The sequence below is a fragment of the Helicoverpa armigera genome, chromosome 27 (assembly GCF_030705265.1).
Source record: "Helicoverpa armigera isolate CAAS_96S chromosome 27, ASM3070526v1, whole genome shotgun sequence".
Classification (NCBI taxonomy): Eukaryota; Metazoa; Arthropoda; class Insecta; order Lepidoptera; family Noctuidae; genus Helicoverpa; species Helicoverpa armigera.
Window position 1 is genome coordinate 219,625 of NC_087146.1, and position 26,132 is coordinate 245,756.

A 26,132-nucleotide genomic window follows, 5' to 3' on the forward strand; every position below is an offset into this window, starting at 1 on the left:
TGAATAGAGCTTTTAAACAAACTTTTCAGCTTTAGAATACAAAGTTTAGATAGCCAATATCCCAACATTCCAACAAGGTAAGCTCAAAAAACGTTTTTCTCTCGTAATCTATCCCCTTAACAGAATTCCTCCATATCACGAGTCTGTATCATAACGACAAAGGTCATATACCTTTAAACTAATAGGTACTGTGCCAATTTGCCACGTAATATAGGAATCAGTTACATGCCTAGCTACATTAACGATCTCTTAAACTGCCAAACGTAACAACAAAGCAACAATCCCAACCAAAACACACTTAATAGCCGTGACAAAGCTACAATTCGAACCTAAAACACACGTAATACCGCCCCAGTAGCTTTAACCAAGGTAATCTGTGCTTTATCCCTATTGTGGCTTTACTAGCCTCCCTTCAGTTTGTCATCCTAACAGTGACCAGTATTACCAGTAGCGGTTCCACAACTCGTCAGCCGTTGATGCGAGGCGCGCACTGGACCGGGACTTGCGAAATACGATAGCAGTGGGAATTATCTCTTCCTGACTGCCAATTGTGAAATAGAGTATGCCTACTTGTGATAAGTTGTTGAATCAGGCGTTACTTTGCGGAAATCCATGATATACAATGTTAGGAAGAATATGTAGCGTTAATAAATAGATTATAAACTACAATACAATGAGGGTTTTCTAAAATGGCGTCCACGAGGTGGCAGCACCGAGTCGTCAGGTCCAGGTAACTGTCAAAGTGCTTATCTTTACTATGAATAGTGAACGATTTTAGTGATTTTTTTTATTTTATAATTAAAGCACTGCATTATTGTTTTACTATTGCGGTTGAGTAAATAAAAAAAACTAAATCATATTGTGTTAACAAAGCTTTTCCTTAGTACCAGTGACTTTTGCACCCTCTCTCTTAGCTCAATTTTTAGTTCGGAAACCTTATTCTGACCGTAGTCCATAATAAAATCAATAACACTTCCAATATAACAGAATTTCAATAAACAATAAGTTCGGACCCTACAATTCCATACTATTTGACAGCTGTTTGGACCAGACGCATACGTGGCGCCACCCTGTGGCAGAAAAAATTGAGAAGACCCTCATTCTAAGTATGTAAAAAATTAACGAAAATTAAATAAAGGATCATATAACAAAAAAATCAATTGAATTCATGAGAGACGAGCATTTGCCACCCAGTTCAGACAGAAAAAAACTACAGTTATACAGATAACGATAAAAAACTATATAATCCGTCACTACAACAACTCCCAACGAAGACAAAATTCACCCCAATTATCCTACGAAAATATTTAGACCAACACATTAGTATTTTGCCCTACCCTTTTAAACTCAACAGCCAAAAGCAAGCTAACACAAATAGCACAAATTGATGTCTGCCCTGTCAATTAGGCAGTGTAAGTCAAGTGGCTATTTGAGGAACAACTCCGACTGTCACCACGGGAATGTGGGCCGAAGCAAAAACTGAGCTAACAGTGAGGGATCGTTTTTTGTTTAATCCTGCACTCGATACACACATGTGTATCTTGAAGGCTAAAAATATGTGTTACAGTTATGCAATTTTGACTGAGTCATTGACAAAGTAAATGATTTTTTTTCTTTCACTATTTTTTTATTCTTTCTTTCAGTTTGTCATTTAAAGAAGCCTTCTGGTTTTAAAAGGCGGTTAAAAACTTAATTAGATATGATATACTATTTAATTTGAGACATTTTCAATTTTATATGCTTTCACATTTTGTACTTTAATTTAAGACATGAACATTCTATCTACTTACATTCAATGCTTTCCACGTTTCTTGTCGAGTACAATTATAATATCTCAATATATAATTGACTAAGATTGGCACACACGTACAATTAGAGAAGGGAACGATTGGCCCACGTCAATAAATTTGCGCTACGTATCAATTAGCGCACTAAATCATCGCGACGTATAATTTGCGCGCACAACTGCCCAGGTGCGTGTGCGCATACAGCCGGGGAACGATATAGAAGGCTTGACTGCTAAATATCTGTTATGTTTGTATGATGAAAGAGATGTTAAAATTCGAGATTATCTCCTAAAGCAGGGTTGCTAAAAACATGGCTCGCGAAGCTTTTTCGAAAATACTTTTGATCTATAGTTATAACTTCATAAAGCCCGAGAGTTAAGTTTGCTTCAATGCGCTAATCTTAGGTGCTACTGGATCGACTTGAAAAATGTTTTAATGTTAGTTTCATTATAATCCATTTATCGAGAAAGGCTATCCAAAATCTATAGGCTCTCATAGGTATCTTTACTTAACTGAGTGTTTGATTGAAGTAGTTCCGATGGGATTCGGGTGACTCGGCAAGAGCTAGTATTCAATACATATGTGCCTATCTATAATCTACCTATCTGTACCAAAAACATATATCTATTTAATCTAAAAGTATTATTAGTCGCTGGCACTGCAGCTGCAGCACAAATAGAGACAATATTGATGTTGCACTCTCAGCCACGTGGCGCGCTGCTCAGCTAACATGTTGAGACGTCTGTCTGTGCTGTCTGAACCATATTGCAGGAATATGCAGTATACTAACACTGATTTGTATATGATAAACTAGCTCCGCCAGCGGTTGATCACCGAAGTTAGGTAAATGCCAAACTAAACAGCCAGGATAACATATAGCTGATGACACTAATAACGTGATTTAATATTAGCAAAAATCGGATTTTTTAAACGTATTTATTGGATAAAAAATAAGAGATTAAAACTATAATCTCTTTTTTAAACTCTATATGAAACAAATACACATTTCCATAAGAAAATGCTTTCTTATTCGAATTGTCCTTCTCTATTCCCCAATCTGTCTTGTAGCAGTAAAACGCTAATTGTTCGTCTAACAGCAACAACATCAAAGCGAGTTAATTTATATACGTTAGTCAAATTAGCCTCGCAGTCGGCTGCTGTTACACACCACATTATTTATTTTCTTCCAATGCGGCTAGTGTAGCTTGCACTCTCAATGGGAAGTGTAAACTTCTGTGTGATGATTTATTTGGGGATAGAATTTTCTGATTCCCTTCTTCTTCTTCTTCCGTCCCTGTTCCCGTTATCTGGGGTCGGGTCTCCTCACACTACGGTGCCAAGTTGGTCTATCCTGGGTTGTCAGTTTTGGCAATTGGGCTTTCTTAAGGTCTCTTTCGATGTTTGACCACCAGGTCAATGGCGAGCGGTCTCGACTTCTCTGATTATAAAAAGTGTTTATTGGTAATCGTACGTACATCACAGCAGTAGTTTTAAGCTATAGCTATACATTAGGGTGCTATTGTTCAATGTATTCTCGAAGCTCGCGGGTTTCGTTTGGTCATACACCGCCTTACACATTAATGTTGGCAGAGAAATTGGCTTATTAGTTAGTCATAATAAAACACCTGGCAGTTGTTGCTTATGGATTTATCTGCAAGCCTAGGCGACGGTATCATACTATAGGATGAAAATTTGCCTATTTGTATATTATGTTATTCTGTAGTTTTATCTACAGGCACGAGAACGAGAAAATTGCATCAAAATCCTTTCAGTAGGGTTTTCCGTGAAAGAATACCGCTCCAGTCGAAAACTTGCAAGTTAAACCAAATATCCTGTTGCATATGTGAAAAATCTTCAAAAATTAGAGACCCATTTACACTGGTCTTATTCATAGTAATATTTAACATCTACATTAAAGAGTATTGGATAGAAACATTCTTGTTTACGATGGCGGCATGTGCGTGACGGATGGGAACGTGTGAGAACTACTCACTTTTATTGCCTACACTTTGTACTGTTTTAATTACTAGTTTAAGGAGAAAAATGTGTTAACTTTGTGTGTAAAACAAGTGTTAAGTATACTGTGCTGCATTCGTGTAACAGATGAACGAAATAGTTTTACAACCGAGGTCTCAACCGCACCCTGTGGGTCTCTTCGCGCACACTGCTACAAAGTACTGAAATATTTTTTTTCATATCTGAATAGTAAATCATAAAATTAATGCACAAACAAACAACAAAGTCTTCAGCTTTCTTTTCTTCCATTCCATTATTGGTGTGGATCATTTCCGTATGGATGGATGTCTAAATATGCAGTGTATTTATAGCTTTTTCTTACCTAGAGCCAGATATAAGCACATTACCTATATGAATGTATCGAGGTCCACGAAGGACAAGTGAAACCGCAGGAAACAACCACTATTTACAGGAGCATTGCGGTCACAAATGTAGTATAATTCCTAATAACTCATAACTCGCAGTTATTACTGTTTCACATTAAAATGAGTTAATAGCACATCGAGGTATCGGTGACCGATGCCCATATACAGCTGATTTCTATATCCTATCTATCCGCTGTTTAGCGATTAGAGATTGTTCTAAACTAATATACAATGTGTCCCGGGGATAAGTGACCGCCCGAAATTTTTTGAATATTTGTACAAAATTAAGGATAATTTCCTTTATATTTGGGACTTACCGCCTTTGGTTTTTTTTAATGATTTTTAATTTTTTAGTAAATACTGTGACGTGCTGCAGTTTTTAAGATATTTCCTAAGTTTTACATCTTTTAAATTCTTTTTCTTTATTGACTAGCCGACATCATAGTTTATCAATTAAAATTATCAAACATAACAAAAATGTAATAAAACATTTATTAGAAAAAAAAGAAAATAAAAATTCAAAGAAAATAACGCCTTTTTTTCAGTTTTTCCAAAATAAGTCCAATAAATGCCCCCTTAATATCACTTTCTTTTAATTTATTAATAAACTACATGATATTTCCTACAATAGCTCAGAACAATGTTTGCTGCTATTTCAAACAAATGCAAAAATACAGTCAGTTGAAATTTGACTCCTACTCGGTAAAAAAAGAGCAAAGCCTGTTTATTAACAGGCCTGACAATAATTTTTTTTAATGATTTTTTTCAAAAATATAAAAAAAATATCCTTAATTTTGTACAAATATTCAAAAAATTTCGGGCGGTCACTTATCCCCGGGACACATTGTATAAATACGAAGGATAACGTTGTTTGTTCGTTTGACATAAATAGGCTCCGAAACTACTGGACCGATTTGAAAAATTCTTTCTTTGTTGGGAAGCTACATTATCCCCAGTTGACATAAGCTACATTTTACATATTCAGAATTTCCACGCGACATGGGGTAAACCGCGTTAAAACAGCTAGTAATTTATATACAGCTTGTGTCAAAAGTTAATCTATCCATCAAGGGAAAGAAAACCACCGTTACACAGCACGGGTTCGATTCCGGTGGCGCACGGATATGCGACCACGCGGATATGCGTATGGTAAACGGCGAAAGGTATTTGTTACGCAGCTGGGCGCATAATTACTGACTCTAATGGCAATATGCCATACGGTAATCCGGTAGGAAGTCTCGATTCCATTGCCTATTGGTTGGTAAGCTGTGTCACCTACCCAGCTGTCATTTAGGTTAGTATTCGTGTTAGGTTCCTATGTACTGTGTAAACATTGTTGAACACCGTCATATGGTGTAATCAATAGTTCTTGTGGACCAATAATGTCGTTCCACCCAAAAAAATAAAGGTTCACGCAGTACTTATACGTTTATTAGCAGAAAATATCATCTGCCTAGACTTTTACAACTATGTTATGGTCGGCTTCCAGTCTAACCGGATTCCGGATACAACTGAGTACCTACCGGGGTGTTGGCTGAAAATACCGAAATCAATTATTTTTTTGCAAACAAAGGAAACAAAGCTTTTCGCTGTACTACCACCAAATTGATACTTCTTTCAAAGCAACACGTAAAGAAACTTGTAACAACTTATGTATTATGTTAATTTGGCAGGTTTACAATAATGTTCATCAGCTGATGCCGTTATGTCCGTTAGTCAAACAAAGGTACTAATTAGCATATATTCACAGGTACGGGTGCGAATCTCGGACTCTCCGCGCTAATGTGAGGTGGCTTATGAGAAAGGGGACGGACCATGGAGTATGGAGTTAATGGAGTACTTAAATACATGGGTGACTGTGTTAAGATGGCGTCCGTAGAGTTACTCTTGGCTTAGATAGGAAACGTTGTGACTACAGTAATATTTTATACGATGTTGCAGTAAAAAATTGGTTAGTAGTTATCTAATTAATACATGAAATAAAAAATCTCTACCGAACTTTTCTCTGTTATGCGTCGCATGTGCGAGAATGATTGATCCATTCAGTGTTTACTCTGTGGCAAGCAAATCGTAGGTTGCGTGAAAACTTGATAGATCGTGATTACTACGTTAAAACTTTTAATCGATTATGTAATTCTATAGTGATGAGTTTCACACGTTTAATGAGGTTTATTTACATTTTCTTTTATAATACAGGTTCATACTATCTTAAGTAATGAAGGAACTTAAGTTTAATCTTCATCAATTCAAAGCAAGCATATAGGTACAGATTATAATAACATATAGTTCTTAGGCCACCCCAGTCGTGAAACTGCAACACGCGACAACAAAAACAAACGCACAGACAAGACAGTCACGTTACAAACGCGGCGACAATTGTTCATTTTGTGGTGAAATCACCTCCGTAAGCGGTGCAACAAAACTGTTGCAGTCTCAAGAAAAAAGGAAGAAAATAAGATGACAAAGTTTAATTCAGTCTTTTAGGGTGCGACCACTCACAAATATGCTTGGAGACAAAACATCATGACTGTGTTGTGTGATGTGTCATAATACCTTTGAAAAAGTCGGAAGACATTTAGTAATTAATGTATGTATGTCTCATAACATCAATGGGAACTTTGATTGAGTATCGATATTCTGAATGGCCACGTTTGCAACTCAAAAAAAAAATTGGTTGTCGTGTGTTGCTAAAGGTACCTATAATAAAAGCAAATGAGGACACGCCAAAAAAAACCTCTTTGGCAACATTGCCTTTAAATAGGATATCTTCAAAATCGAGTACATAGCTTCACAACCAAAAAAAGCTTGCCAAATGAAGACACAAATACCAATACAAAAAACCTTTTGTAACCAAACCTATACACAGACACGACAAAAGCTACAATAAAATCACCATCCATATCTGTAGCACACACAATGCAAATCTAAGTTCAACACAAGACGAGACAAATGACGCGCGTGACGTAACGACAGATGCTCTGCGGATAACGAGATACCATCTGCGACGCTGCGGCCCGCGTCCGTCTGGAAATAACCTTAGGGTGCATCTACACGGTGGAAATAGCTTGCGCATATTGAGGCAATTACGCAGGTTACATGCATTTTAAAAACCGGCAAAGTGCGAGTCGGAATCTCGCACGAAGGGTTCCGTACCATTATTTAGAAAACGATTAAAAATATCACGTTTGTTGTATGGGAGCCCCCCAAAATATTTATTTAATTCTAGTTTTCAGTATTTTTTGCTATAGTGGCAACAATAATTGGGTACGGAACCCCAATAAAATTGCATTTAAAAACGTGCGGGTCCAGCGACTCGTGCATATACCAAAGCAAAATACCCACGCGCGTGCTCTTGTCACTTGCGCATGTTATCTTGCTTCAGCTACATGCACCGTGTAGACGCACCCTTAGTTGCAGGACGTGGGACCAATTGCTGGGAGTCGGCGGTCGGGCAGATAATGTCACAGATAGTTTTTGATAGAAGGATCGAGATTGATGCGTTTTATAGGCTTTGAAATAGAAATAAAAGGGAAGATTCAATAGAAATGATTCGACATAAAGTAGCGCTCTAATGATATATAACGCTCTTATAGTAATAGAAGATTATTGCGAAGAAACACACGAACTATATCATTACTACAAAACAGAGATATAGATTAATAATTGAATTGACAACATTTATGAGTATCTTTGGGTAAAGAATTAAAATCCTTTCACACAAAGAGACTAGGATGGAACGTAGACCTCTCATCTGACCACAGCGGGAGAGGATATGACACCTCTGGTGCAGTTGAAGCAGTCAGATTTTATTAGACTGACTAAAACCCACCTTTGTTCCTTTGAAGCCCTTTGTGCATTTTTTTCGAACGATCCTTATAATTGTATGACAAACTCTCATAACGTAAACCGCAGTCATGTCTATCAGATACGCGATAACCTTAGTTAAAATCAAAATGGCGCAGATATAATCCCGGGTTATCGCGAATCGGGACGTTGCCCCCACAACACGACGTGTGCGGATAGTATTCAAATTGCCGTTGTATCGATAGACAGATACACGTCTAGGAGATCAAGGTTGTAAGATGTTGTGATCGGAAATGTATCGGATGATATAAGTACAAGCAACGACACATTGAACTAAACTTTAACTATGGAACAACCAAAATGTATGAAAAAACTCTGCGGCTCACGTCAAATAAATAGCTTTGTCGTCCTGAAGTCAGCTATTTAATGCCTCGACTAACCCAATCAGGTTTACTTCAACAAACCTATCCTATTGCTAACTTCAGTGGTATAATTTTTGTGAAAAGAACTGTAGTGTTGATTAAAACTGAGTAGTTTTCATGTTATGCACATTATGTAAACAAGAAGCACCTAATTTTATAAAATCAAATTTTATTTAACACAACGTACTTTTTTTTATCTATCTAATCATCTAACTTTTTTCTTTCTTGGTAATAAGGACAAAAACCTAGCGCAAAGCAAAAAGCTGAGCTTAATATAAAAACTTTAATTTCCGCACCAAACAATGTCTTTACGGCGTCCATTCAATTATTTTTCTCTGAATATTTATACGCGAGACGAAAGAAATAATACAGAGCAATATCCCGCAGTGGGGTTACTAACCTTACTGTCTGATTTCAAGGAAATCTGTTCATTAGTACGAGATTCTGTTTATATTGACTGCCACTCAGTCACGTTAGAAATAAATATACACATTTGTGCCTGTAAAATCTTACCTTCGATTACTGGATAGAGTCAACCTAGATATGTGTATTTTGGAAAATTAAACAAGTAGATATACAAAAAAGACAGGCGTTGATGTTTGCGCAAATAAATGTCCGAAGGTGCGCTAGGCGCTAGGCGTAAGGTGCGCATCTGTGATTAGATTTTATTTGGCGAACTACAGCCCAGATATTACACAACCCCGTATCTGGGATGAAAGCATTTTTCCTTGCTGGTAAGTTCATAGCTGCCGTTATCACAACCCCACGGCTCAGACACCTTCAGGATACATAGAAAACTTTTAAATAAGTAAAAAGGAGGCTAGAAGATGCTACACAATTATACTTTTTTATATACCTTTGCATCCACATAACCTATCGTAGTGACCGTGGGAGCGCGTGTAATCGTAACCATATCGAATATTTTATCATGTTAATCTGGTTGCATCGGCCGTTTCTTTGCTGCGTGTGCGCAAGAACTAGCTCCACACAGGTTTGTCTGGTTCTAGACGCACTTCTAACTTATTAGTAGCCTCGTTTAATTAGAAAGAATTCTAACAATCAGACGTGTCAATGATATATTGCTAAGCTTCTAGTTTGTTTGTGCTAGAATTGGCTTTAGTTAGTTTTTTCGTTAAGACCATATTACAAACATTAAAATAGAAAATTGTTGCAAATGACTACAACCATATTACAACTGTCATCAAAACTACGGATAAACTTAATGATTCCCAGAACCACACATTCATATTGGGAAGCAAACAGTTTCTGTTTAAGATCTACATAAAGGAAAACAACATGCATATTTTTAAAGTAATTCAAACACGATAAATTATCACAAAAACTCATCAAAACAAACAAAACCCAATCATGAATTGCACACATTACAACCAGCCACCACGCTTCACCAAACATACAATAACCATATCTTTTCCGATCCTGAACATTTCAGCAAAGCCCGCCATTTTCATAAACACCCGCCAACATGGCCGCCGACCGCTTTAAATATTCCTGCGAGACAGTAGCGGCTTATAAATAAGTAAACTGTCAAAGAGACGAGGGACAGGAATAGATTCCACGAGCTGGTGAGGTGAGGACGTAAATTAAGGAGTAATGTGGACCCTGGATTATGAGCCAGGTCAGGTTACTAATTAAGGTGTTGATTTGTTGATGTCAGCGTGGGAAACATGGTAATGTCGTTTTTAATGCCTCCCTTCTTAACTATAAGAACCCTTCGATAAGTAGAAACTTAAGCTACACCTATCAAGCCAAAACAGGTATAACCAATAACCCCCATTAATTAATCAGCAAGTCCGAACTCCGAACTTAATAACCTCTCATTTAAAAACGCTCGCCCGTAATAGCTCTCCATCATCCCTTAATATGGCGATATTTGCGCTGAACACACGCGGCAAAGGATTAATTAACGTGCATTGATTAATTGCCAACTCTCAAAGGATCACTATTGACTTTACTGACCGTATTTGTTCGGGCTTCATTATTTTCATGTTTGTGCGAGTTTTAAATTACAGCGGTGTAGGGATCGGCTACAGTGATGGGAGCGAGCGGAAGCGAGAAATACGTAAACTGGTACAGACTTGCGGTTGGGATATTTCACCTTGGTGGACGATTTGTCGATCGAAGGCAAAACCACAAGCTGGGGCAGTAGGTGTGAATAGTCAAGTGCGAGCTGTTAGCAGCTAGGCACATTAGTTTCGATTTTGCTACAAATTAATAACTTTGAGTTTAGTTGCTCAATGCATCAGTCTACAAATCTCATTTAGCACCACTCTCAGTATCGCATCGGTAAAGAGAATCACCACATTTAAACCAATCTCTGTAGTAGAGTTATTATAAACCGTTTTTAACTCCTTCACAATTTATTGATACAATTCTGAAAGCCATTTCCAATTACTTAATAAAATGATGGGGAAAGGCAAAGGAATGAAATCTATTGGATCCATTGCATCATGATAGCAATAACTGTCCAGCGTTTAGCGGGCCGTCAATTAAACTCCGTTTCAATTATGAAAGTCTCCGGTAACCCTTTGTAAGGCGAGCCTCGAGTTAACTATGGGCTATTAAACTGTTCGCGGACGATTAACTTCACAACTCAGCTCGGTTCCACTGTTTGGGGGGCAAAAGTTTGTTTGGGATGAATATAAGGGAATCTTTAGGCCATTTTCGTAATATCGTAGAATATGGATGAAGGAAAACTTTGATATCATACATACTAATTCGAAGTACAGAACCTAAAGCCACACAGGATCCCGTTATAACAGACAATGACATTGAGGCCACAGAGCTTGATGTGGATACATAAAATGAACTGAACAAAAATAAAACGAACCCTATTAGAGAAACAAAAGCCACATGAGAAGTTGTGCCAGTAGCAATGTGACACACACAGCTAGTCCTGAATTGAATGAAATCATTAATAACTTATGCGGATTGACAAACAGTGAATGCAAATGCCTGCTACAATCTACAATTATGCATTCAAGTTGCTGAGCGCTGCCACCCAGGAGCTGTGCGTAACTGCAGTAACATCTTAAGTGCTTTATTTACTTAGCAATGTCCATGATTATAATAGAAATGTGTGCGAGACGCCAATTATAAGTAACATGGCTTTAGCATTACTTGAATAGCTGTAGGATAAGTTTTATGTAGTGAATTGTCTTTTGATAATCTGATTAAAATAAACACAAATACATATACACATAAGTCCATTTTGGACCCATTTTGGAAATCTTATTTGTCGGAATCTCAAACTGCCCGTAACTATAAAAGCCTCTTCGGTGTATCGCTTTGATAAAGTCACGCAAAAACAGAATGATCAGCCACAAAAATCTTATTATCGTACAAAAATTGTATATGTGCCCATCATACCAATGTTCAGGGTACAAAACCATCTACATTCAGGAGCATATCACAAGATAATTGATAAATCAGTCGGCGAACGTGTCCTCATCTCCCGGGCTCCAAGGGACGAAGATCTTACCCTCACGTCAAAGGACACATTGAGAGTCCTCGCACATACTCCGACCATACCTACCAAGGGATATAAATGAGTTCCGAGTATTGAGACAGTCGGATGATGGGGCTGTGTAATAGATATTGTGTTGTCAATGTGCTTTTTATGAAGGCTGAATGAACAGAATAAGATAAAGGTTGTTATAGAATATTTTGAACCCAGAACAAGACTAGGGGATATTGATTTCTGACACTTACGCGAATATAGATTAGATAAATAAAGTCTCCCCGTGACCATGGATGCTGTAAAGGATCCGAAATGTCGGGATTAAATAATATTAATATAACAGCGATAAAATCCGTAAAAGTAGTTTTATTTAAAGACTATGGGATGCTTTTCATCCAGGTACGTTATTTCGCATGGTATAAACCACTTTTTATGGAGTAGGTGGTCAAAGTGGCTGTCAACTGCAGTTTCAATTAAATTCGGCCGTGTAGTGTGGGTTTTTCATTTGGAAAACTCTCAGTTGCACCCTATCTGATTGCGTTTGGTAAAATTGGAGAGCGTCGCTTTTCATTATGTTAGACATCGCTAACAAATCGTAAATTAATAGATATCTATCTATTTACTATCGAGAAAGACAATAGAGATTTTATTGAACAATAATTTTAATATAAAAGTAGCAATTTTTATGTTGCCAAGGCCACGTTAAGTTTATCAGATTTTCCTCAGTCAGACAATAACAATAACATGGCTGCCTATTTGCTGAGAATCTCCGAAGAGCCCATATCACAAGAGGCTTTATTTTTTATTAAAATTCAGATCCCGACTGGACCCTACCAAAATAGCAATGCTGCCAAAAATAAACTTTTTTGCTCAGTAACTGTTGGCTTGGGACTGCAAAGTTAACTTTGTGCGGACGTGCTTAGGACTCCAATGTTCTTTCGTTTAGCGAACGATTCCTTTTCCGATACTTTTCGGGAAAAGTGTAAGAAGGCCTGTCTTATAGGGGTCAAAGTCACTTCTGTCCACTTTTATGACTAGATTTCCATCGAATGTGAAGATTGAATTTTCTATTACTTTTACTACTTATTGTCTACAATAGGACCTTTCATTAACGATAGGACATTTAAACCCTACTTAACTACATTACTTATTATTCGCTAAGATTGGCAGACGATCCAATTTATTTAATGGAATAAATAGCTATTTATAACCGCCGCCTCTTTATAACCCTAATGAATCTATGATTATAATTAGGATCAATTGACGAAATAAATCAAATTGTAATAATTTCTCCTCCCCATTAAAATGAAACCATTCAACCCCAGCAGAAACGGCGTCAGATATCTTGTCTTTATTTTCGCCCCTTCGAATTCATGAATTAATGTCCAAATTGTTGATGACGACAAATTATAATTATTTGACAGATTTGCTTTAATGGTTCATTGCTCACTAAATTATCATATTGACAACAGTTGTTTGAAGCACTACTTTCAATTAAAAAATAATAAAGATCGGATGGAATTTATCTCAAGATAAGGAGAAATTGAAAACTGCATTATAATTTGTACCTTCCAATCGAATGTTAGATAGCATTGAAGAAAATTACTCATATTGATTCGGCATTAAACAATAATTACATAAAAAAGGTTCTGCGTTATGTAACTCCTAGTTAAGATATATAGAGATCCATTGTATCAGACTACGACAGCCCAATTACAGCAAGAAGATCTAAATACCCCCAAATCTTCTAAATCTTTGTCCTTCCACCAACAATCCCAGTTCACATTTCACGAGTCCATTTCTTTGCCAAAAAGCATCGCCTTTCCTCTAACAAATTGTTGAGAGAATTCATTAAATTGTTCCTCCAGGAAATAGAATGGAAGTAATTCTAACGGCGGAGAAAGGGACATGATTTTAAATGAGACAACTTGCGATTCATTTGCGTTAGCATTTGTTACCAGAACAAAGGGTTACTCTGGACGAATTGATTATTATCATGGCCCATTTATTCAAAGATTCTTTTAAATTAAATATTTTATGTATAGCTTCTTATTGAAAGAATTCATTGGGCCACTAATAGGTTTATTCATTTTCTTATTTTTCATCCTAGTTTTACCAATTCTCGTCGTCATATCAGGATAACTAGCTTCTGGTTTCACCAGACCCCGTAGGGACTTACAACCCTCATTGATAAATACTATCTAACACTGAAATATTTCTTCAAATTGGACCAGTAGATCCTGTGATTAGCGTGTTCCAGCAAACAACTGTTCAGTTTTATAATATTGGCATAGACAAGTGACAGAATTCCAATAAACCTAGTCAAGTTAAAACCTCCACATAGAATTCTCCGATATCTCGTTATTGAAAGCAAACGATTAGCCGTGCGACAAACAGCTCAGGCCAGACTGCAACAACGCGGCAGTTTGTCGAGAAAGTGCGGACACTGGACACCGGCGGCAATTAGCGGAGTTACACTGGACGTGCTGTATGCTTCTGTGGTCCTGGTACCTTGTTGGCTAACACTTTACGATGGGAGGAGGAATTTTGTTGCGGGTTTTAGAAGGATTTTTTCGCTGTATTCTGGGACTTTAAAGTCACTTTCTAAGTTTGTTTCGTACTTGTGGTTAAACTGAGAGTGTTAATCTAGTCCCGAGCTTCTTCACATTCAATCGTTCCAAGTTTAAAACATGGTCCTGTCACTGTCAATTGCAAACGATTGAATGAGACAACATGTATAAGGCATAAAATAAGTTGATTATGTAGCGACACAAGCCCTTAAATATATGTATAAAAAAGCCTAATTTAATTAAGATCCACTTGAAAGCCCATAACACGTCCAATAACTTAGCATTTATCCTCACTTACCATCGAAGCTACCCGTCGTTCGTTACCGCGACTGGTTTGCGACATAAATAGTTCATTCAACCAGCTCCGACCTTCATTCACCTCGATCGCTCCACATTTCAGTAATCATAAGCTCGTAATTGCTGGCTCTACATCCTCTGCTAATGGAAGTTTGCACGCTTTGCTACTTTTAATGTAGTAAAGCGACAAGAATGGAGTTTTAGGGTAACAAACTTCAGTTGTTTTGTTACTTACACATGAGTTCGTGTAGGGGCTGTTTCACTATGAATGGGGTTTTGAGTTTCAGATTCACTCGTAAATAGATCATTATCTATTTGGCGTTTTCTCACATATAAATTATTTATTTCAAAATCCATTTAGGTTCAATAAAGACAAGTCAGAAAAATGCGTAATATTGTTAGCGAAACTCAATTGTTTTCGTACTACAATGTATTGACTACATTTTCTCATTCTCTATTATTTTGTGCCTGTATGCTAAAAAGGGGTAAAATCATACGTACGTGGTATCTATTTCCGTCTTGTGCGGACATCTCTCTAACACTTAATGACGAAACTTGCTATAAAGTAGTTTCATACAGTTTGACCGTTCATGTTCCAACTACAATACAGTTTAGGTGACCATTACTGTCGTATCTATTCGTAAAGTGGTTTCGTCTTTAGTAATAATAACTAAGTTTCACCATTAGTCAGGACCTTTCGGTTTTACCTTACAGCTAACTCAAAGTACTTTTAAAGTCATGATAGTTCGGAAGTCTATGACTTTTCTTAGTAATCATTAGCTGTCAGTCAAACTAAATGTTTCTAACAATTTTGACTCTTAACATTCCGAGTGACTACTAGGCTGTTATTTTGGAGTTAAACTTTTTATATGTACCTATACCATAACGAAACCCGTAAAGAGCCTGCTATCATCCAAAAAATCATCCACCAAAATTAATTAAAACATACTTAAAAGCAAGCCACTTAAAACCGGAGCACATTAAAATTACCTCACTGCACCTGATCGCACGGTACATACTTAAGAGCAATAATTACAGCAACCGGTTGCTTCTTAATAAGCCACAGCCTCAAGATTGTCATTAGAACATCAGATGGACACTCGCTCGGCCGTGTGGGTATAACGACTGCTTCGACGAGACAGTTAATCAGAACACTTTAAATGGATCTGATTAGGATCTGGAAGCTGTTACTTTGATATTGTGGTCTTCTGATTTTATCAGGATAATAATAGTCTGTGGATGAGGAAGAGACGGTAATGTGTGTTAAAGACGGTCTTTAATTAAATTATTTCCTTTTAAATTGACATTAATAAATAGGTACAACATGATTGTGGAATTCTCAACTTCTAAATAAGTACACCCAACTTAATACACACGCGACCGTTTCCCTTGGTACATATCTACGCAACGGCATTTTCCGGAAATCAACTAGAATTGATAAACCCACGCGTCTATAAAAGCTTAATTTCCCTTAGCAATTAACGTGGAATAGTCCCACAGATAACACTGAGCGCTGCATAGTAAGTTGTCATCTAAATCAAGTCGATCCGATTCCGTCCATCAGCTTCACACAAGGAGTAGGCATCCAGTCCTTGACAAACCTGTCTTAGAAGATATTTATCTAGAAACAGATTTATTTAAGGCAAACTTGAGGCATCTTGATGATACAAGACGGCAAAAGCGCATAGCTCAACTAACTATGAAAGTAGATGCGATCGTGTAGCTATTTTTATGAAAAACGAGAATAGATCGAGACAGAATTGGAAATGAGATAGCAGAAAACGGATAAAAAGATGTTGATACCATGACAACCGCACATAGTGGATATATAATAAGATATGATAATGTCCTGACATATAACAGAAAAAATGAGGATAAAATATCCTTAAACATGGTAGGAAAGAGTCCCATACTACACACTGTGCCATAAGTCTTACTGAACACTCTACGATATTTGCTCCACTAATTATTTTACTAGCTCACCTTCCAATCTACCCTCAGCATCAACAATATGAGAAGTATGCGATGCCCCGGCTTCCCTACTAAGCACTGGCGCAATATTAAAGCTAATACTGTCAGGTGCCAGGTCTCGTTATTATTGCAAATGCCATGACGTGCCATAACGCTTGCACGGGACACACGTGACTAGAATCTGAGGCTTGAGTTTTCTCTCTTATCTTTTATTTGAGGACCATGAGAGGTACGACGTATTCTTTGTCAAAGTACTTCAAAATGTAAAGATACAAAGTGGTGGAGAAAAGCATCGAAATATTCGCGCATCGTATATTATTTAGTCACACTAAAAGGTGACACTGATTTTCAGACTCCGAATATACAGCTATTTGAATATTTTTAGTAAAGAATCCTGCAAAGTTGACGAACATCTGTTTTACAGAATTTGTTATGAGCATATTTTCTCCCTTAATACATTACTCGGCTCCTACAGTATTTTGAACAAAAAATAATGTTCGTAGCTAATCGATTGGGTCTCTGAAGGAAATTGATTGATGTTCACAGCCACGCGGCCATCTGCGCCCGCAGTAATGAATGATTGCTAATTATGGCTAGTGAGGGAGAATAAAATGTTCTAAAAGTAAACACTCCAGCTAATTAGTATTCCTAATCACAGGTGAGGCGTTGCTCATTAATTTTGATCAACCCTGCTTAAGATGCCCCAATTAATAAAATGCTGATCATCCTTCGCCTAACTGGGTACTAGCAGGTCAGACCCTGTATCGCAGATTGGCGCAGGTTATTAGTTTTTAATTGTTCAGTATCAGGGTAAACTGCCAATCATTTATCAAGCTTTAGATAAGCGTTTTTTAAAGGGTTCGCCGTTATTTTAATGGGAAAAGGATTAAACAGGTTTATAGGGGTAGCTTTAGAGAGCGTGCACGATTTCGTACACGAAGTGCTTATGACACGCCCACGCCCATAAAATGCTGACTGTTTAACAAATACCACAGAGAAGGGAGAAACTTCAATGTCTCGTGATTAAGATTGAGATGAATCATCAGTTGTTAAATGACTAATAGTTAAATAAATACCTCCATAAAACGAAAGGAGAATTTCCCCTTTAAAAAAATTTCCTTTTACGCTCAAAAGTACCTCTCTACAAATCATCCAACCAGCAAACAAACAAGCAAACACACAACACATGCTTACGTACTCCTAATCAAACGAAGCTCCACCAATCCCCGTTGAATGCCACCCCTAGCTCTCGTAAAATGTAAATTTGAAATTCAATCAAGCATTCGCGCGGCTGCCCGGAGAGGATTTTTATAAGTAAATCCTTTGGAAGGGATTTTTTTAATTATACCGCTTGAACTACATTTAGAAATTGCTTGCCGGTGACCTTTTAAGACGCAAGAGTTGAGTAGTTTGGCATTAATTTAGTACGAATATTAAATGAGGGCAGGAAATTTTAAATTATGCTTTAGATTTACAAGTCGTTTTTCAGTCTCCAACTTTAATGGCTATTTGCTTTTGCCAACATCAGTTCTTTTACATTTTGAGCTGTGCTAAAACTCAAAAGCAAAGCACAAATACAGAATCACAAATTACACTGCTCTGATTAAAAAGGCTTCGAAATTCCCAACAAAATAATACTCCCACTCATCACCCTCACATAAAACCAGACAGCTTTATCGTCCAAAACTCGAGCACCATTCATCCTTAACAACCGATTCCAAGATGGCTACCGTGCATAACAATAAACGCGGGAACACGTGCAAATGGCCGCGGTTATGTCAGACGCGGGAAACGACAGATAAGTTATGTTTTTCATGCAGATTTTGTAAAATGTAGTATGGTTTCCGTTTTGCGTGAAGTAAGGGTTGTATTGCCGCGCCAGCAAAGATGGGTTGCTTTTCTTTTCTTTCTTTTACACTAGTATATGATTCTCAGTACATACGTATAATATTAAAGATCATGACACGTCAGTATTCGCAAAAGAAGTTAGCTGCGATACTCCATTAGATTCCTTTGAGTCCGAACAACTCCCAGAAACCAATGAATGGTGTTTGATGTGTCTCAGGCTCTTTGGGGCAACATTGGTTCCATTGAGGGATCCAAAAGTAGGAAGCAGTATTAATACTCCTACTTCTGGCACTTTTTGTCCTCTTTGAGAAGCTCCAAGCTTTTCCGTGGTACAAAGGCGATCCGTCTAACACAGTAATGAGTATTTAGCATACAAAACGCCAGCAGCTTGGCAATTAGACCTCACATTAGCCTTGTCAGTCAGCCGATGCCTGCAGAACTCGTTATTTCATCCGCGATACAGCCATTTGCTAGTTTTCTATTAAATTAGTTTCACTCAGAGCTATTAACATAAACTGTTTAGGCTTAATAGAACGTGAGATTGCTAATTTCTTCTTCTCTGTTAACGATATATTGGTCGTAAATGCAGATGGTGCTCGAGCAACTTAATTAGTGAATAGCTTTGTATGGCAGAATATTGTTTATTGCTTTTCAAACTGTACAGTATTATAAATAAATTGACCTGTAAGAGGTCCCGTTGTGGTCAACGATACTACCTATAATAAACTGTAATATGCAGCTGAACAGTTTCTCTGTGAAAAATATTATTCAGAACACTGAAGTTTTATCTGCGACTGAGGTAGTAATTTTTTGTATCCCATGAGATAAATGAGTCGAATTTCATTCAGATTTATTGTGACCTTTATACAGGTTCAAGCTTGACGAAAAGCTATCATTGGTTTCTGAAATCTGCTAACTTTTCCACGCGGCTGAGGACTGCGATAATGCCGACAAATAAAACATAACAAACAAAGAACTTTTTTTAAAGCCACATAACACTAAAGCTCACCGAATAAACACGACAATACAAACAAATGCATTGTATCATTGATTTAGCGCGCGAACGTGAGCGCGAGTGCATCAGCCGCCATTATTGTGAATTTACGCGGGAACACTGACGGGTTTATTCGTCGCCATCATTCTTGCGTTTACTTATTGCTAACGAGTGTTCATGCTGACTGGACATGTAGCAGTTGATCAATATTTAATTAGATATGAGTACTTATTAACTTTTAAATAGATCGAATGATAAATTGCGAAAGACTGTGGTCCCGATTTGGATAGATCAATCTAAAGACTGAGCGATGTGACACACCTCAGGGGAAGCAATAAATCTTATTTTGCTTTATCATTCTAATATTATAAAGCTGAAGACCAATTTGATTTGCAAAAGTTTTTATTATCCCATTTATGGGGGAAGGCTATTTTATTTCCGGGTGCACGAAGTAATTAAAGCGCTGTCAGAAGCTTGGAGTCTAATAAATAGGCTAATTATGTTAGATGTGATGATTCGGTTAAGATATTATTTGCACAGAATTGCTAGAAAAGCAAAAAGTTCAGACTCAAAACAGTAGGCAGAGGTCATGAACTTCAGTGCAACTATCGTTATAAATAACAACGTAAACTGAACATTTCTCAGGAACAATCTAACACAAGTCGGAAAATCTAATTCCGAACTCAGTGTAGCTGTCTGCGTTACTTTATTAAATCAATATAGATTGTCTACACAAAGGAAATGAAAAGGGTCTTAAAAATTTCTCACAAAGACTTTCTTGTAAAATTCTTAAAATATTTTACGGAGTCTTTTCACTTCGTAATAAATCAACGTTATACTTTCCAAGTCCTAGTGGATTAAGTGAAAACTCCTGAACAATGGAGGAGTTAGGACTGTGACCTTCGGAGCCTTTGTCTGTACCCTGGGGACCTTAGTCGAAGACTTGTTCAACAACTTGCCTTAGAGAGCTGAACTTAAGCCTTTGCTTCTATATTTTGAGGAGAACATTAATTGTGGTTTGTGTCGCAACCTTGGAAGTTTTGCGAAACACGTGTTAGGGTGATTTCAATGTAAAGGAGTCTTTCATTGCTAGACATAAAAATACTCAAAGCGTCTTCAAAATATCCAGTTCAGAATAGATTCAGTTATTTCACAGTTAGGTAAATATTAGTCCCGATCAAACCTAAAATTTTCATGAAATTCTCATCTGAAACCAATATTATTATTTACTTCAAATAAAATCAAATATCAACTTGTAGGTAAATACTTTCATGGAACTTTCCTAAGTTAACACAAACAAAGCATAAACACGACAATACGACATGAGATATTAGAAACTGCTGTCATGTACTCGTTAGAACTGCGTTTATTTATACCGTAACCATGGCAACGAGGTAGAAATCTAGCTTGAACATCGGTTTAACAGCCGATACAAAGACACCGTCACTAGTTAACGGGAAAGGGATAATAGATAAGTAAGTACTGCTCATAACTTGGTAGCTTATCGAGTCTCATGTTAAATCCCTATGTGTACTAACTACTTAATATTAATTTTATGATCTTACACCTAGGCCTGCAAATGATAGTCACGGTTAAATGAAAATTGGCTGACGACGCTACAATTACTACTACCACATACTACTATGTATTACAAAGAACACTGCATACTATATTACTTTTACTACATAACTAATATTCAGCTAGTGTAATTTTTCGAAATAATCTAGAACATTAAAAATTTCACCGACAGTTTAGGTAAATAAAATACAGCGTAGGCTGAACTCCTGGGAAATCATCTAGACAGCCTAGAGAGCTTCATTAATTAACACCCGTTTGGTATTTCATATTTTATCAGATTAACACGAAAATGTCGGATTGGGAAGTTACACCTAACTTGGGTGTCTGAAGTGTTTAAATCCTAATTTAGTGACCATTTTACAGCTCATAAATTGCATTAGAGAACTCGAATGAAGGCTGATGATTGATAATTATTACGAAAGCTATTGGTCAAGCTGTAATACTGAAATGGGAGTAGACAAAGGCGATTTTATCCTAAGACTGTTAGATGTTGTAAGCTTTTAGAAAGACGAGTCACATATCTCCAATACTGTAAGTAAATAGAAATACGATTTTCCTTGAAGGATTTATGTACTAATGATAGATAGTATGCGTATTTATATTTCACAGGAAGGATAGTAAAAAATACTTTTTCAAAAGAGCGCTTCAGATTTTGCTAACAAAAGACAACATTTTATTTTCCCGTCAAATCGCATAAAACAAAAGTTCAAGACGAGAAAGCCGCCACGATAGTCCTCTATTCATTGAACCTGAAAACAATAGTCTTTCTTTCACAAACGTAACTTACAGTAAAACTCTTATCGAAGTACTAACGTAGCAATAAAATACTTAGTTCCGCCGACTCAACACGACGTAAGGAGTGTACGAATCACGAAAAATAACATCATTCTCATACGCGTTGGCTGTCTGCCATTTTATTAGGTTTTTGGAGTTCCGCACCTAAATTGAAAAAAAGGCGTGTTTACAGAGGAACCTATATGGTGACATACGATACGTCGCCTATCTGGATTTCAAGAAGCATAGTGCGCTTTCCAGCGAAAACATAGAAACGAGACTAGGGTATCTTAGAGGCTGTCAGTCTATTCAGCCTATTGAAGTTCGACAAGTGCTAACTTTACAGCATTAAACGATTTTGATTTTGAAGAATGGAGACACACAAAAACCTAGATTTATTATTTAATTTTACCTTTCAAAAACCCTCAATACACTAGAAGAGCTTCGTACTTATTCGTACTTATCCAGACTTTTTTTATAGCAAATATTATTCAGATTTCTTACAAAGGTCGAGAGCTTACAAAGTCCGTGAACCCAATGTACTTACGTACGTAGGTACTTAGTGCTCAATGAATATGAATGAACACTGAGTCGACTTGTCGCAGAATAGAAAGCTATAGCCGACTTGATTAATAGCTATTTTATGAGAGAGACGAACTGTATGACCGACATGGTTTTTTAGTGTCGTTGGTTCTGAATAGTTTAATCTGTCGACAATAGGTTTTACGTTAGAGGTGAGGGGTTGATGTTGATTCTGTCTTTTGATAGTCTGGTGATTATTTGGACTTGATTTGAAAGATTGTTTGTCGTAAGTATTAGTGATTCAGTTTCTAATGACTTATTCAAAGTTTCGTAATTCAGCTCAATAGGGTATTACATGCATTTTTGAAATATATCTTAAATAAATTCTTTAGTCTTAATATATCTCTAAAAAATTAAAAATATTTTTTTTCTCACGTTATGTACGAATATAAATTAATTGTTTTATCATAATTTCAAATTTCGCGCGTATTTCGCGAAAACGCGGCACACAACGGACGCCATGATTGTTTTTTGGTCATGACGTCATTACGTTATTAATCAAACTACAGCTGTCAGTAATACATATTTTGATATGTATTGAAAATTTTCATCATGAGTAATTATGCTCCGTATCGTTGGTGTGTTGTTTCTGAATGTGAGAACACTAGTGTAAAAACACCAGACACATTATGGATTCAAGTACCAGTGGATATAAATATGAGAAACACTTGGTTAAAAGTTGTTTTCTACCGTAATGACGTCATTAGCATGGCGGCGACATTTCGTAGTGTTCAAAGACAGATAAAAAAACCTAAAAACTTAAAACTGCAATAAAAAATATATTTATGTACCTAACGAAGTGAAACTAACATTTCCCGATTGCTTTTCCTCTAAACAATCATTGTAATACACTTTTAATTTTTTTCTCATCTAGACTAAAATACCCTATTTATTTAATTACATCGCTATGTTCACAACCATTTTATTTTTTGCGTGTGGCACCTTTATGTCCTAACTCGAGTACGTGACATGTGTAACCAGTTCGTTTCATAAATTTTAAGGCAGATTGGTTTTCAAGTCTTCTTTTTCTTCCTGCCCTATTCCTAATTTACCAATATTGCTAAATGGACAGACACACTTTTCACGCTACCATTCATATCTGTGGGCCTTCATACTAATTCACTTTCCTCTTCTTCATGTCATCAATTTTTTCTTTGGTACACCTTTCCTTCTCCTTCCATTTCCATCCACAAGCATAGGTCACACTCATTATAATCGTGTTTCATTCCTTCACTGGCAACAATAATCTCCCGGTAATATAATAAGCCGGTTTTCACGATTTCTCAACCTAAACAGAGGTTAAGCATTTAGGTACCTATCGCATAATCGATCATTCGCCAGTCAATCGTGCAAATAACCGAAATGCCTTAGCGCCTAAGCCGAGTATGCATAACTATGCCGAGAATTCGCTAGACTGGAGCCCGATTCTCCTAATTTTACTTAAGTGACATACGATTCACATTCGACTGAGATCCAATCACGACTCAATTACGATTGAAGCGTATGTGGTTCCGCTATTTCTTCTTTGAAATAAACGGTTTTATCCTTTTCTGTCATTAATAAAGAATCATTTTGTCTGCAAATGATTTACGATTGCAATATGATTGTAGAGCAAACTACCGTATAGACCAAAATCACCAAAATGGCAGTCCAATCGCAAACGGTATTATATTAGTATTAGAATGCCCGATATGATTAAAACTGCAATTGCGATTCAATTTTGACATCCTTAACTTAGGAGAATCGGGCCCCTGACTATAGATAGGTACCTACTGGTTAGTGGACCTAGGTGTAGCATGTCAAAACGCCTTGTATTAGCTTTCTAAATACTTGGAAGCGGAGTCCGGTATTGTCAACACGACTGTGCCGACTGAAACGAGGGATATTTGCACTTGTGAACTACAATATTAGTTTTTGCTAACGATGTATTTTTACGTGCTTTATTTGTTTAAGAGCCGTGAGATTGGACGGTTGTATTAGCTAAATTAAAGATTTTTTGTGATGTTCTAGTTTTTATTACGACCTTTGGTAGTACTGCACCTGTGTATTTTTTCGTTTTACGTATTTAGAGGAGAGCAAAAACTTACTTTTTTTGATAAAGTTGTACCTAATTAAGCCCGCTTTCTTTGGATGTTTCACTCAAGATAGGATTACTTACAGAGAGAGTAAGAGTACTTAGATGGAAAGGAAAATAAGTGTTCATAGGTATTTTGCTTGTAAATAAGGTAAGCTAAGTTAAACAGGCAGCTAGGTAACAGAACAAGGCATTACTTATTATTTTTATCGAGACGATATACCTAGGTAGTTATTAGCAATTTTCGCAGTTTTTACATATTTTCTGGTCTTTTAGGAAACTTTTTATTGTCATATCATTATTTTTAGTGCGAGGGTCCTGTAGGTAGGTACGCTATTGGATAAAACTTTAGAACTAAAAACATGCTTCAACTTACTTTCTTCTGAACAAAATAGACCTAGGTATCGATCTAAATAGATTTACGTAAGTAGGTAGGTACAAAACTTAATTTATTAACCAGCTTATATCCATATGAATCAAGTTCTATTCCCAGAAACAAAGTAGGTATTTCCGTGGCCGCGGCGAACACAATGCTAAGCCTATAAATTAATCACTATCTAAACAACTTAGAGCTTAATGAGAGACTCTTGGACGCCTTCCAGCGTTCCGATAGGAATCGTTAAACTTTACAATCCTTTACAAATGGAATTAACCCCTCTAATTAACCAGCGCCAGTCAATAATGTGAGATTTACGTCTGTCGTTACTGTAACAGGGCGGAGTGCCGCATCGGAGCCCTATAATAATATTAAACACATACAAAACTAAATAAAAGCGTTGACCGCGGTGAAAAAAGTTAATAAAACAATAACCCAAAGCTCGACATTCAAGTTTGAAACAACAATGTATCTACACAAATTACCTATAGTTCGAGAGAAATCGACTTCTACTTAATTCAGCGTTTCACTCGAAATGCTACTGTCGAGCATTTAAACTCCATCTAGATGCAATTTACTGCATAATTACACAGATCCTGTTATTAGCGACAGTTTCAAGAGCAACGATCGATAGTAAATGGTAATATTTATAAGGAGCTTACCTTGAGCGTATGTAAACAAATGGAGACAGGCGAACAAGAATATCCAGTTCCCGACACCGAAACGACACATCCCTGTCCGCCACATGTTGCAAAACACACAAACAACACTACACAATATGTTTTAATTCATACCAATCACATTTTCACATAAAATACACGAATATTTGTCTTTAAATTCACACAGCGTTAAGTCGATGTTACTTCGGGCGATCCGCCATTTTTGAGCGAGCACCTCTGCGTTCGGAAACACAACTCAATAATGAAAGGGCAATGCCCGCCCCGGGTTTATGTGATGTGAACGCAGCCGCGTTTACGCGTTACTTGTGCTATGAAGTTGGGCGCAGTACTAGTGCATCCCCAAGCGCGTCGAGTCGATAGTTGCGTTTAGTTATTTATCGATAAAACTATCAGCATGAAATTAGGTTATTCTGGTTATTCATTTAATGAGATTTAAGTAATAAACGTAATCACTATATTCTTTAGCATTGACAGATCACGTTTTTTGTTATAATGATGAGGATGTGAAAAATTTAA

At 36.9% G+C, this 26,132-nt stretch overlaps 1 protein-coding gene across 1 annotated transcript in view; it reads right to left on the bottom strand.

The window, feature by feature from the left end:
• Nucleotides 1-25,917, bottom strand: part of LOC110376201 (neogenin) — a 168,066-nt gene extending 142,149 nt beyond the window's left edge. Inside the window, exon 1 of the mRNA XM_064041912.1 lies at nt 25,599-25,917. Coding sequence (XP_063897982.1) covers nt 25,599-25,683 — 85 coding nt within the window. The 5' untranslated portion in view covers nt 25,684-25,917. The remainder of the gene's footprint in view (nt 1-25,598) is intronic.
• Between the last annotated feature and the right edge of the window lie 215 nt (nt 25,918-26,132).